Here is a 14,497-nt window from a genome sequence, read left to right as displayed (position 1 = left end):
GGGCCTGGGTTCCGCCCTCAGTGATGCATCCCTTTGAGCGCTCAATCCGTACAACGGTGAGGCTGGGCTCCACCCGGCACGGCCCTGCAGCCCTCCTGGGGCATGGCTCCGCGGTTAAGTCCAGCGGGATCTGCGGGAAAGGAGTCATGTGGGTGGACAGTGGGCAGTTTCCATGGGGCCTGGGTGGGCCCTGCCGCGTATGCCAGGTCCCCTGAGGGCGGCTTCAATAGAGTCAAAGTCTGTGCCCGGGGGGCGGGGGGCAAACCTCAGACAGCAAGGGGCCCAGGCTGAGGCCAAAGAGTCCCTGCCCAGCCCCGCTGGCCTGCTGGAGCCGCCCGTGGGTGGGCCACCTATGGGTGCTCTTGGTCTAGGCCGGCACTTTAGGAGCAGAGGCTGTGGGGTAAGGTGGGGAGGCTGCAGCAGGGAGCAGGCACCTCAGCATTCTCCCCACACCCCCCAAGGGAGCCAAAGCTTTGCCAGGGACACCCACCCGAGGAGGGAGGAGCAGTGGGCGCTGGGAACAGCTCCCTCTCACCAGGAGAGAAGGTTGCCAGCCGACCCAGGGTTGTACCGTGACCCGTGGACCGCACGGGCTTGACCTGGGCGGGTCCACTTAACACGTGGATTGTTTTCCATAAATATTATCGGGAGATTTTAATTTTTATTTTTTTTGGGAGATGCGCAACAATTTGAAAAGATTCTCAGACAAATCTTTTATTTTGGAAGGTGTTTTGGAGATTCGCGACAATTTGAGAAAACTCGCGGGTGAAACTCTTTATATTCTTAATCACCTGTTCTTCCCCTTAGTTCACGTTAGTGTGGCGATACAGTATGTAATGCAGAGAACACAGAATATGTGTTAGTCGACTGTTTAACATTAATAACGGTTCTCAACCTGTGGGTCGCGTACAATGAGAATACATCCTGCATATCAGATATTTGCCTGACGATTCATAACAGTAGCAAAATCACAGTGATGAAGTAGCCACGAAAATAATTTTATGGTTGGGGGTCACCACAACATGAGGAACTGTATGAAAGGGTTGCGGCATTAGGAAGGTTGAGAACCACGGGTTTATGTGATCAGCAGGGCTTCCGGTCAACACTAGGTCGTCAGCAATTACGGTTTGGGGGAGTCCAAAATTATATGTGGATTTTCAACTGCGTGGGGCGTCGGTGCCCCTCACCGCCCCCCACACTGTCCGAGGGTGAACTGTGGAACTCAGCGCACAGTTGTGCAAACCAAGTTCAAAGGGAAGCAGCCTTTCTCCCATCCGGGTCTATTGACTTTCCCGCGGGGGTCAGAGTTCACCCTTTCTCTCCCTGATAGGGCTGTGTTCACTCTCCAAAGCAGGGCCATCGAAGGCCCGAGAAACCCTTTGGTCTGGCCCTGCCAGGGCATCCGGGGTGAGTTTGTTAAATGTTTCACCACATGCAGCAGGCCCATGTTCAAGTTGATCCTTTTGTATGGCCCTGGAATGATGTCGTAAACACCCAAATGGCCCTGGGCAGAGAGAAGGTTCCCTGCCAAGGCCGGGAACGGATGGCTGGGGCCTGGGGTGCAGCCTTCGTGCCCACTGATCCCGACTCTCCGTCTTCGGCTTTTGCTGCCTGGTGGGTGGGCACTGTCTCCTGAGGAGCCCCCTCCGTGCCCGGTCCGGGCGCAGCAAAGCCTCCTGTTCGGCTGCCCCAGGCCTGAGGGGACGTGCTTGCACGAGAGGGGGGAAATATTCTTCTCTTTGGAGAGTTCGGAAACTTTCCAGAAGCTTCCCTGGTGAACCCACAGCGGGCCCCAGGCCTTGTCCCCGGTCAGGAACAGAAATGCGTGCTGCCTTAGCTCTTGGGAAGATGACTACGCAGACTGACTGCATTCTGATGTCTTCTTGGCGCCTACTTGGCGGGGTTGACTCAAGCGAACGACTTTAGCCTCTCTGAGCTAAATTTTTCAATCTCTTTAAACCAGAAAAAAATACCCCTTGCTTCTCAGGGTCACTGTATACAGTCCAGGAGATGATGTGTTTACTGTCCCCAACCCCGAGTCACAGCCCAGGGCTGCTCTGGGCTTCCTCACGGAGCTGTGAGGCCCAGACACACACGCGTGTCCCTGCCACGGGCCCACGTGGCTGGCTGTGGCCCAGCTGTGGCCCAGCTGGGAGCCAGGGAGAGCGGCGGGGAGCCAGGGCCCAGGAGCAGGAGGGCTGCGTGTCCCCGTGCGGAGTCTGAGAGCCACGCAGGCTCCTCTGGAGACCAGGGCGTGGGCACTCCACCCTCCCCCAGGGCTGCCACCTCGGGTGGCCCCGGGGGCTCAGCCTGGCACTTCCCTCTCCCCATCCCGTGGCCTGTGTGACCTTGGCCACCTTGAGTGGCGACCCTCTGGTGTGTTCCTCTTCGGATGAGAACTGGAGGCACTTGGGCCTTCGGGAAACGGAGAGAAATAGTTTGGCTCCAGCGCCAAGGCCCTGATTACAAGGGCAGCTCAGGAGCCCGACTCTCTTGCCAGCTCTGGGGACGTGGAGCTACGTGCCCGCTTTCTGGTGGTGCTGCCTGTGGCCAGTGTCCCGGTGAGGAGGCTGGAGAGGCGGGCCCAGCCACCAGGTGGGGGGAGGGGGCCCCCCCTGGCCTGGTTCTGGGGCCTCCTTCGCACAGAGGCAGGACTGCCCCCCAGGCCACGGTGCTGCTCCGCCCGATGGCACATCTGCATTTCAGAGCTGCCCCAGGACCTTTGAACGCCAGGAGTACCCCGAGCCTTTTGTCACTTATTCTTTTGTGCCACCTAGACACGGCGGCAAGCACGCTAACCCCCCCACGATACTGACAGCCTGGAACATTCCCAGGTACCCTGGCCCTGGTCTTTTTTAAAAAATTATTTAATACATTTTTATTGATTTCAGAGAGGAAGGGAGAGAGAAAAAAAAACATCAATGATGAGAGAGAATCATGGATCAGCTGCCTCCTGCACGCCCCGCACTGGGGATGGAGCCCACAACCCCGGGCCTGTGCCCTTGACCAGGAATCAAACGGTGACCTCCTGGTTCCTAGGTCTCAACCACTGAGCCACACCGGCCGGGCTGCCTGGTGTCTAGGGCTGTTCCGCTGGCAGCACCGGCCCTTTCACTACGTCCCAGGCCAGAAGGTGGCTCAGAGCCAGGGCCCGTCCTGTTGCACACAGTTAAGGAGCCCTGTTGAGGACCAGCCGGCCTGGGGGGCGGAGGGAGGGCAGAGCGCGGTGGATGGTGGGAAAGGAATCTGATAGGAATCTTCTATGGCCACTCCTATTATCCCTGACACAGGAGTCCTCTGCTCAGGGAATTGCCAGGTACTGAACTGCCACAGGAGGGCCTGTGTTTTCCTCGTAGGCGGTGAACTGTGTTCCACTTGGGCTGTGTTCCCTGGTAATTCAGGACCAGTGGAAACCTTGACAGCTCTTATTTTAATTGGCAGAACATGAGCTGGACCAGGACTTCGCATGACACTCCCCGGGATGATCACGCGAACCCTGCTGGGCGGGGACAGTCTGTGTCCCTCTGGCGTTACACAACTTAAAGCTGGAAGGTGTGTGAATGAGTTTATGGGGGACCCCAGCTCAGGGGCATTTAACATCTGTGGGGGGCCCGGCCGGCGTGGCTCAGTGGTTGGGCATCGACCTGTGAACCAGGAGATCACGGTTCGATTCCTGGTCAGGGCACATGCCGGGGTTGCGGGCTCGATCCCCAGTGTGGGGTGTGCAGGAGGCAGCTGATTGATTCTCTTTCATCCTGGATGTTTCTATCCCTCTCTCCCTCTCCCTTCGTCTCTGGCATCAATAATAAAAATATATTGTTGAAAGTATAGTATATACATAAACGAGTGACAGGGTCATTTATCATTATCACGTATTAGGCACCGTCCATAATTCCATGTTTCAGGGCACATGCCGGGGTTGCGGGCTCGATCCCCGGTGTGGGGTGTGCAGGAGGCAGCTGATCAATTCCCTTTCATCATGGGTGTTTCTATCCCTCTCTCCCTCTCCCTTCGTCTCTGGCATCAATAATAAAAATATATTTTTAAAAGTATAGTATATACATAAACGAGTAACAGGGTCATTTATCATTATCACGTATTAGGCAACGTCCATAATTCAGCCAGGGCTCCATAGTAATCTTACGGGATCACAGTCTTTCATGTGGTCCGTCGGCAACCAAAACGTCGTTATGCGGCACCTGACTGACTGTACATATGGTGTATCGATCACTAGAAAGCATTATTAGTTCATCTGTTTGTCTCAGTGGAGCGTGAACGGCTGCAGGTACAGGGCTATATCTCATTCCCCGGGTCATAGTCATGTGCAGTATTTGCTGTCCATGTGCTGTATTTTTATAGTGCGGTCAGAGCAGTAGAGTTGCTTATACTGGCATCACCACTAACAGGTGAGTCATGACTGCGCTGTGAGGGCACTAGGTGATAGGGATTTCTCAGCTCTGTTGTAATCTTTTTTAAAAATATATATATTTTATTGATTTTAGAGAGGAAAGAAGGGGAGAGCGAAACATCAGTGATGAGAGAGAATCATTGATTGGCTGCCTCCTGCACGCCCCCCCACTGGGGATCAAGCCCCCAACCCAGGCATGTGCCCTTGGCCAGAATCGAACCCGGGACCCCTCAGTCCGCAGGCCGCCTCTCTATCCATTGAGCCAAACCAGCCAGGGCTCCATAGTAATCTTACGGGATCACAGTCTTTCATGTGGTCCGTCGGCAACCAACGTCGTTATGTCTTACGGGATCACAGTCTTTCATGTGGTCCGTCGGCAACCAAAACGTCGTTATGCGGCACCTGACTGACTGTACATATGGTGTATCGATCACTAGAAAGCATTATTAGTTCATCTGTTTGTCTCAGTGGAGCGTGAACGGCTGCAGGTACAGGGCTATATCTCATTCCCCGGGTCATAGTCATGTGCAGTATTTGCTGAACCACCCCCTGGACCAAGACCAAATCTATACTTGCTTTGCTAAGGCACGGGTCCAACTCTCTTACTGATTTTAAAAAACAATGACTCCCTGATACTCCACAGACCAAGTGCGAATAACAGGAAAAGAGTGCACTTGAGCTTTTACTTCTGTCCATCTTAACAGGAGTCGTATGTTTTCAACCTTGCATCTTTGCTCCAAGCATAACAGAAATATTACATTCCAATTACGAAAACTTACATGCCTCTGAACAGGGCCAGAGAACAAAGCACCTACTCTACTTGGCCTCCTATCTTTAAAAATTTTCCCAGAAAGTGAGACCCAGAAGGACAAAAGTAAACTAACAAATCGCTTCGCTTGTATCGCTGGTCCCTTTCAAACGGTTTACATGGCGTCGGTCCCGTGAGGGTCATGGTCATCACATTCCTCAACTAGCCTTTTCCACTGGAACGCATTCCTAATGTTTTTCCCCACATTTCATAACCGCATGCCCAGAACTTGACCTTCCTGCAGAACTGGGGGGATTAAACTGTATTTGATTGCATTTCTTATCGGAGTAGCCAGTTATTGCTCATCACGTTTCCCCCTGAAGTTTAGCCTCTTATAACTAAACTAGAGGCTCAGTGCACTGGGTGGGAGGTGGGTCCCTCAGCCCAGCCTACACCCTCTTGCCATCTGGGACCCCTCGGGGAATGTCTGCCTGCTGGCTTAGGCCTGCTCCCCATGGGCCTAAGCCAGCAGTCAGACATTCCTCTCGCAGTCCAGGAGCCCTGACTCCTTACTATCCATCTGCTCACATGCTCGCTGCTCCTTAGCGCTGCCTCAGAGGCGGGAGAAGCTCCTGCCACCACAGCTGCACTCGCCCACCGGCTTCTGGCTGAGCAGCGCTCCCCCTGTGGGTGTGCACTGACCACCACGGGGAAGCTCCTGTGTTGAGCATCTGCACCCTGGTGGTCACAACGTGTCATAGCGACGGGTCGTTCCATCATTTGGTCAATTTGCATATTACCCTTTTATTATATAAGATGACCACTGTCCTCCAGTTTGTGTGTTTAAAAGAAATTAGGCCGCTTTACAACAAAAACGACACTTTCCTTACTAGGTAACCTCATCATTTTTCAGAAAAAGGATTGTGATTCCAAGAAGAAGAAAAAATGCTTTCATTCAGAAAGGCCTCCCTTCCCCTGCCCCCGACCCCGTCAGCAAAGTATGATTCTGGAAAAGTGCACGAAAGACAACAACCACCTCATCGGATGACATGTGTTTGTGGGAGTTCAGCTCTAACGGCCCGGGCCGGCATCACCGAGCAGGCACTCCCGTTTTGCATCGTGTCACTGCGGAATTTTTCACCGTGCCTCCTAAATGCTGACACTGCCTCTCGAAGTGATTAGAACATTTTCTACCCCAGCAGAGGCTAACCACATGGAAGAGATAAGAATAGCTCTCCTTGGGGACGTGGAGGCGTAGCAAACAGGATTCTGCCCCCTGACACTGCGAATATCATTTCCCCAGGGACGTGTCTGGGAAAAGGCTGGTAGGCAACAATGTACACACTCCCAGGTCTGGACCCAACCGAAGTGTCTCCATATGTTTACGCAGAGTCACAAGGTAGGATGTCCATTGCCCATGTCAGTCCTTGGTGAGGAAGGAGAGTGGACCCCAGGCGTCCACGCCATGCACTGCCCTACGTCCAGCCTATGAACGCACACAGACGGTGACGGGCACGGGGACGTGGGCTGCATAATCTAATAGGGACAGAGTCCCTCTGGGGTGTCCTCCAGCACAGAGCGACCCTGCACAGCAACAAGGGAGTAGGCGGAGCACCTGCTCTGAACCCGGCCGTCTTCACCAACAGCCCGTGCGGTTGCATTGTTATCCCCATTTTACAGACAAGATCACAGAGGCTCACACCAAGACACCTCATGATTAAAATGACAAAGGTTAAAGACAAAGAATTTAAAAGCAGCAAGAGAAAGACAGTTATCTCCAGGGGAGTTCCCACGAGACGATCAGCTGATTTCTCAATTGAAACATTTCAGGCCCGAAGGGATTCCAATCAAATAACATAGGGGAATTGAATGGGTAAGAACACAGGACCCATATATGTGCTGTCTACAAGAGACCCACCTCAGGAGGACAGACACACGCAGGCTAAAAGCGAAGGGATAGAAAAGGCTACTTCATACAGAGGGAACGTTTTTAAAAAGCTGGGTAGTAATCCTTGTATCAGACAAAATAGATTTTACAACAAAGGCTATCAGCCGAGAAAACGGACATTGGATTTCCACTGGGGTGCAGGAAGGGGGCGGGAAGTTCCATTTCTGTACCTCTGCGGAGGAGTATTTCAAGGAACAACCCCACCCCCACCCCACCCCCAACGTGGCCCAATGCTCAGTTTAGGGGGCAGCTCCTGGCAGGAGCAAACCTCGGGGCCTCTGCAAGCCCGCCCCCCCCCCACCCTGTGGGGAATAGAGAGCGCCCTGGGGTGGGTTTCCTAGCAAGCTGCTCCCTGCCTTGGGGTTGGGTGGGAGAGGTGGGGAGAACTAGGTAATTCGAACACTGTGGTAATGCCTGCTTTGTGGTCTGTGATCAGTGGCTCTACAGCACCACCCCTGAGCTAAATATCAATATTCTTATTAAATTAATTAGGGCGCAAGAGAAGGGGCTTTACATTTTCTTCTGGGGAGGTGGGGTGGGGGTGTAGAAGAGAGTATAGGGGGGATAGATGGTGATGGAAGGAGACTTGACTTGGGGGATGAACATACAATATACAGATGGTGTATTATACATCGTACACCTAAAACCTACATAATCTTATTAACCAAAGTCACCCCAATCAATTCAATTTAAAAAAAAAAAGAGAGACACTAACATGAAAACAATCTCCTTGAATCTGTTACGTTGCCTGGACGGTGCTGGAGTGGGCCATCGTTACGCCCCTCGTCCCAGATTTCCTGTATTTGTTTGTTTGTTTGTTTAAATATATTTTGATAGAGTTCAGAGAAGAAGGGAGAGGGAGACAGAAACATCAACAATGAGAGAGAATCATCGACCGGCTGCCTCCTGCACAACCTGCCATCGGAAATCGAGCCCGCAACCCAGGCATGTGCCCTGACCAGGATTGGAACCGTGACCTCCTGGTTCATAGGTGGAAGCTCAACCACTGAGCCACACTGGCCGGGCTGATTTCCTGTGTCCTTCTCACATTCTCCCTCGGCACGGGGTTCCGCTTGCGGCCTGAAGACTAGGGGAGAGAACCACACTGCACACCCTTCACATCAGCTGAGGTGGCAGGACCCTGCAATGGTAAAAAGACCTCGGCAAGTGAGGCCAGCCCTACCTCCCGCGGCCTCGAGCTCCAGCGCTGAACGTCCCTGCTTCTTCCCGAGGCCGTGATCAGAGGTCGAGGCGGCGGCTCCCACGTGGACAGGGGCAAGGCTGGGCTCATCCTGAGAAAGAGAAAGTGGTCACTAATCCCAGAGGGACATGGCAGCGGAGCTCCCGTCTCCCTGTGCTGACGCCAGGCAAGGAGGGTGGCTTGCCAGGCTCACCTCGGACGCTGAAGAAGTGGACCCTTCTAGATGGTTCCTTCTGATTTCAGCCCCCTTGACAACACTGTGCAAAATGTGTCTGATTCACTTCCACAGTGCGGGCTGCACAAATCTTGGTGGATGCCTGGCCGTGCCAGGGATGGTGCCCTGGGGTCAGGGCAGCCACCAGGACAGACAAGCTTCAGAGGGTTGTAGTGCCACCCGCCTGCCCAGGGAACTGCGTCCACCTGCTCCTGTTGCCGGGGGCAACTCTGTTCTCTGCCTTCCACCCCCTCCCACATGCTCCCCGCAGGGCCTGAGCCCCACCCAGCCTTCAGCTATCAGGAGGGCTAGCGCTGGCCCTGCTCCATCTTCTCAAAGGGAGGATTGCCCGGCCCTGGCCGGTGTGGGACAGTGGATAGAGCGTCAGCCTGTGAACCGATAGGTCCCGGGTTTGATTCCAGTCAAGGGCACATGCCCGGATTGCTGCCTTGATCCCCAATAGGGGGTGTGCAGGAGGCAGCCGATCCATGATTCTCTCTCATCATGGATGTTTCTATCTCTCTCCCTCTCCCTTCCTCTCTGAAGTCAATAAAAATAAAAGGTGGGATTTTCTGGCAGGGACAGAGTCTCTCGAGAAATGGAAGGAGCTGTTGCAAGTTCTTTTCTGAATTCCTTGAAACAGGAGGGACTCTCCCCAGCTGCCCCTCGCCTTCTGTAATCCCAGCTGACACAGGCCAGGCACTGTTGGCGTGGGGTTGAAGGATGAAGGCCGTGGCCCCTCTGCAGGGGGAGAGGGGGTGTGAGGAGTGGGGGAGGGCCCATGCTGACACACCACCAGCCACATCCCATCTCCGGCTGGGATGGCAGAGGCCTGCTCTCTGGGGCGGCTGAGACTCATGGCATGAAGGGAAAGAAGCCTTGAGCCCCTTCAGAACTTCTCAGCCGAAAGGGGGAGATGGTGGTGGGCGCGCAGGGTACGGGGCCCAGCACAAATGCTCGGCCGAGTGGATTCTGAGATGTACGCCCGCGGCCCGAGAGATGGGGTGGCGATCAACACGTGAGTGCCACAGGCTGTGGTTCAGAGGCGGGCACTGGGCAGGGAGGGGCTGGGTGGGAGTGGCACGGGGACTTGGTGACGGGCGGGTGAGAGGGGAGAATCGGAGGGTTCCGGGGACTGAGTATGGGATCTAGGAGGTCAGCAGGGTCACGGTCGGAAACAGGGCCCTGGATTGGGTGCAGGAAGTCCCATTTCTGTACCCCTGTTCCCGGAATAGCCCCAGTGGCCCCATGCTCAGACTAGAGGGGCAGCTCTTGGCAGGAGCAAACGTTGGGGCCTCAGCAAGCCCCCTCCCCCGCCCCCCTCCTTCCCAGGGTCCTGTGGGGAATGAGGGCACCTAGGCTGGGTCTCCTAGCAGGTCCCCCCCTGCGTGGGCTTGGGTGGGAGGTCAGGCGGATGGCGTCTCCGCCAGGGCTCCAGGTCGGTGGTCTCGGGGGGCTGACTGACTTCCCCCACTTCCCCCTCTGCAGGCGCCATGTGGCTGGAAATTCTCCTCGCCTCTGCTCTGGGCCTCGTCATCTACTGGTTCTTCTCCGGGGACAAGGAGGACACGCTGCCACTTGGAGATGGGTGGTGGGGGCCCGGGGCCAGGCCCACAGCCCCGGAGGATGAGAGCATCCGCCCTTTCAAGGTGGAAACGTCGGACGAGGAGCTCAACGTAAGGCCCCTCTCCCTGGGCAGGGCTGAGCAGAGGGAGGCAGGAAGCCCCCCCACATTTGCCCGAGACTGGGGAGGGGAAAGGGCCGCTCCTCAGGGTGCCCAGGTGGGAGAGGGGGTGCCCGCGGGACCCAGTTTCCTGTCTCACCTCCTTTGCGGCCCATCTGGAACCTGGGGAGGAGCTTATAGGAGAAAGCGAGCGGGGTGTCCGTCGTCAGGCCCTGGGCAGAGAGCAGGCCATGGGGCCAGCGCTGATAAAGCACCTACTGTGTGCCAGCCACTCACGGTCCCGTCCAGTCCCTGCAGTCCTCCTGCCGGGTGAGGTCTTTGTCCTCAGCTGCAGAAACTGAAGCTCAGGGCGGGAAAGCAGCTCCTCCCAGGTGAGGGAGATGGCGGGCAGGATTCGGCCCGGGGTCTGCCCGGCTGTAAGGCCTCGTCCTCCTCCGCACGGGGCCGGAGGCAGGAAGAACGTGCCCGGGGGGTGGCCTGACCCGGAGGCTGGCTCCAGCAGCCCCACGAGGGTGGGTGGGGCCTGGGATGTCCCCTTTTTGCTTTTCTTCTGTGGGATGGGAGCACCTACTGTGTGCAGGCGCTATGCTGGGTGCTCGGAAGGCAAGCAGAGTCTTCCCTCACCCAGCTCAGCGTTCAGTCGTTGAGGAAAGAAATGCGCAGAGAGAAAAGTTAAAAGGTTAAAAGGGATGAATGGCGTCAGATGTGCCAAGGAAAACGTCGCGAGAATTCTGAGAAAGGAGGGGCTGTTGAAAAGAGGAAACTGGCCGCCTCCAGAAGGCAGGTGCGGCTCCTTGCAGCACCTGATGAGGCCTCGCTGTGTAGGACGGAGGCCGAGCCCCGGGGAGAGCTCCCTTAGAGCGTTCTTAGGCTCAGAGCCTAACTTTCCAAACCTGTTTAGGGGTGACCCCAATGCTGGGGGGGGATGACACTCCAGGAAGACTCCATCAGCTAAACTAACTTCCCCAGCCGGGGCTGCTGTCTTGGTCCGATGTACGCCCATCGGACTTGAGCCCTCTTTTATCCCAGCTCAGGTATAATATGTTAATTATTAGGTGCTGTACATCCCAGTGGGCGAACCACAGCTCATGGGACACCCCTCCTGATGGGCAACCTGATTTTATACAGCCCCCATGCTAAGAAGAGTTAAAGCATTTTTTTTAAAGATGCTTTTTCTCATTTTATTTTTTAAAGTATATTTTTATTGATTTCAAAGAGGAAGGGAGAGGGAGAGAGAGATGGAAACATCAATGATGAGAGAGAATCATGGATCGGCTGCCTCCTGCACGCCCCACACTGGGGATGGAGCCTGCAACCGGGGCATGTGTCCTGACCGGGAATCGAACCATGACCTCCTGGTTCATAGGTGGATGCTCAATCACTGAGCCACACTAGCCAGGCTGTGTTTATATCTTTAAACGGTTGAAAAAAATCAAAAGAGGAAGAATGTTTCGTGACGTGGAAATGATATGACATTCAGGTTCAGGTCCACACATACAGTTTTGCTGGGACACGGCCACACTCACTCCTCCACGGACCGTCGTCCACGGTGCTTGGAGGACAGAGCGGAGGAGTGGCCAGTCAAAAGCTTAAAATACCGGCTACCTGGCCCTCTACCCAACAGGTTGGCCAGCTCCTGCACATAGAAGCCCAGATCGACTAAAGATGGGTATTGTTCATACATTTAAACCAGTGGTTCTCAACTTTCTGGCCCTTTAAATACAGTTCCTCACGTGGTGACCCAACCATACAATTATTTTCGTTGCTACTTCATCACTGTCATGTTGCTCCTGTGATGAATCGTCATGTAAATATCTGATAGGCAGGAGGTGCCTAGGCGGCCCCTGTGAAAGGGTCGTTCCACTGCCAAAGGGGTCGCGACCCACGGGTTGAGAACCGCTGATTTAAACACTGAAAGACGAGACATAAACCAGAAGGCCAAAGCAAGGAACACGGGCCATCGCCGGTGTGGCTCCGTGGCTGAGTGTCAACCCACGAACCAAGAGGTCACCGGTTCAGTTCCTGGTCAGGACACAGCTCTCTATCCCTCTCGCTCTCGCTCTAAAAAAAATCAATAAAAACATATATATTTTAGCCATAGCTGGTTTGGCTCAGTGGATAGAGCGTTGGCCTGTGGACTCGAAGGTCCCGGGTTCGATTCCTGGTCAAGGGCGCATGCCTGGGTTGCAGGCTCGATCCCCAGTGAGGGGCCTGCAGGAGGCAGCCGATCCATGATTCTCTCTCATCATGGATGTTTCTCTCTCTCTCCCTCTCTCTTCCTCTCTGAAATCAATAAAAACATATTTAAAAGACAAAAAACCATATATTTTAAGAAGTAAAGAGCATGAGCTTTAGGAACAGCCCCTGTGATGGGAAACGCAGAGGTTTCTTCTGGGTTAAACCCGATGCCCAGAGCGCAAGACCAGGCCGGGGGCCTCCGCACCCTCTGGCTTGCGGCCGCGGGAGCGTAGGGTTTGCTCTGTCCTCCGGAAACGTACCTCCTCTGTGCTCTGCCCCCCGACCCCTCTCTCCTCGGGGCCCTGCGCGCTGCTCCAGGATTTGTACCGAAGGATCGAGAAGGTCCGCTTAACCCCGCCGCTGGAGAACAGCCGCTTCCACTACGGCTTCAACTCCAGCTACCTGAGGAAGGTCCTCTCCTACTGGCGGGACGGGTTCGACTGGAGGAAGCAGGTGGCCATTCTCAACAAATACCCTCACTTCAAGACGAAGATCGAAGGTATGTTTCCAAAAAAAACGCTGGAGGGTGGGGGGCAAAATTTATCACCTTTGACCAAAAAACTAATTCCATAGACAGAAAAAAGATTTAATAAAACACATTCAGAAGAATATTCTCATCAAGTACAACGACCATAAAGAGGAAAGCAATTTTAAATATTTATGGAGTTTATAAATACCTTTCACTATTTGTACGAGGACACAAATGATGTTCTGATTTATTTACTTATATATTTATTCATTTATTTAACAGATACACACTGGCCATACGGGCACGGCCTTCGCAGATGCTGGCCGTGACTCAGACGAAGCTGGGGAGACCCAGGACCCAGGGGTTGGTCATTGAGATGCTATTTAAAAGTTATCCCAAGATGCAGACAGAACGCAAAATCCCAGCAGAGGCAACAGTGGGAGCCCAGGTTCCCACGCTGTCCGCCCAGCCTGGGGCTGGTCCAAGGCCGCCCTCCTCCCCCTCTGGATGCTGCTGTCCTCCTCCCTCGCGCTCCGACCTCCTCCAGGTCCTCCCGGCCCTGCACTGACCCCTGCGCTCCAGGCTGCTCAAGGCGCAACCCCCACCCCCGTGTTCTGTCCCCCTCCCCACCCACCTCACCGTTTCATCCTCCCTGGTCTGTGGTGAGCCTCTGGCTCTCACCCCCAGCATGGCCTCCCACCCCCGACCAGCCTCTACCGAGGCCTCCAGGGCTGCTCAGCCCACCGCCCCAGAGCAATGGACCCAGTCGAAGGGAGGTGGAGGTTCGAGGCCGGACGCAGCTGCTCAGCCGGTCCCAGCTCAGGCCCAAAGCCATGACCTCACCCCACCCCCTCCCCCCACCCACCAGGCCCAGCGCTGCGTCTGAGCCCAACTTGGCTCCTCACCCAGCAGCCTGGGCCTGGAGCAGCCTGCGGGCACCACCGGCCGATAGAGAAACCAGGAGAACGTGTCCTCCTCACAGGAGGAAATTTTGAAAATTCAAATAGTTAAAATTCAAAAAAAAGTACAGAAGGATACGCAGGAAAAGCAATCTCCCCGGTCCCCCTCTCCCCCATTCCCCCAGATATCTGCTCCCAGGGAGAGCCGGTGGACACCCAAGCATGTATGTCTGTATGGGTTTTGTGCTTTTTTTTTCTAATTTTATACCCAAATGACAATGCGATCAAACTTGAATTAAAAATAATCTCGCTTCCTGCACTGTGCCTCAGAGGAGGCAAGATTCCCAACTAAGCCCTGACCGGTTTGGCTCAGTGGATAGAGTGTCGGCCTGCGGACTGAAGGGTCCCGGGTTCAATTCCAGTCAAGGGCATGTGCCTGGGTTGCGGGCATTTCCCCAGTGGGGGATGTGCAGGAGGCAGCTGATCAGTGTTTCTCTCTCCAAAAAATCAATTAAATATATATATATTTTTAAAAACTCATACATACTCAGTAGACATAGGTGCAGACATAGGACTGTTTACGAAAACTGGGCCAGACAGACGTCCCCCACAAAGCAGCATCTCATGAGCCGTGTCCTGTGGGATAAATGCACGTCTACACTGTCCTTTTAAACAGCTATTGCACTCC

General features: G+C 54.6%; 1 protein-coding gene across 1 annotated transcript in view; it reads left to right on the top strand.

Annotated features, from left to right (window-relative positions):
• The first annotated feature begins 10,007 nt into the window (after positions 1-10,007).
• EPHX1 (epoxide hydrolase 1) overlaps positions 10,008-14,497 on the top strand; it is a 10,000-nt gene continuing 5,510 nt past the window's right edge. Inside the window, exons 1-2 of the mRNA XM_015562334.1 lie at positions 10,008-10,195; positions 12,760-12,940. Of these exons, the coding sequence (XP_015417820.1) occupies positions 10,013-10,195; positions 12,760-12,940 (364 nt within the window). The 5' untranslated portion in view covers positions 10,008-10,012. The remainder of the gene's footprint in view (positions 10,196-12,759; positions 12,941-14,497) is intronic.

The sequence above is a fragment of the Myotis davidii genome, unplaced genomic scaffold, assembly GCF_000327345.1.
Source record: "Myotis davidii unplaced genomic scaffold, ASM32734v1 scaffold174, whole genome shotgun sequence".
Classification (NCBI taxonomy): Eukaryota; Metazoa; Chordata; class Mammalia; order Chiroptera; family Vespertilionidae; genus Myotis; species Myotis davidii.
Note: the sequence above shows the minus strand (reverse complement) of the source record. Positions and strands in the feature narration are given on the sequence as shown.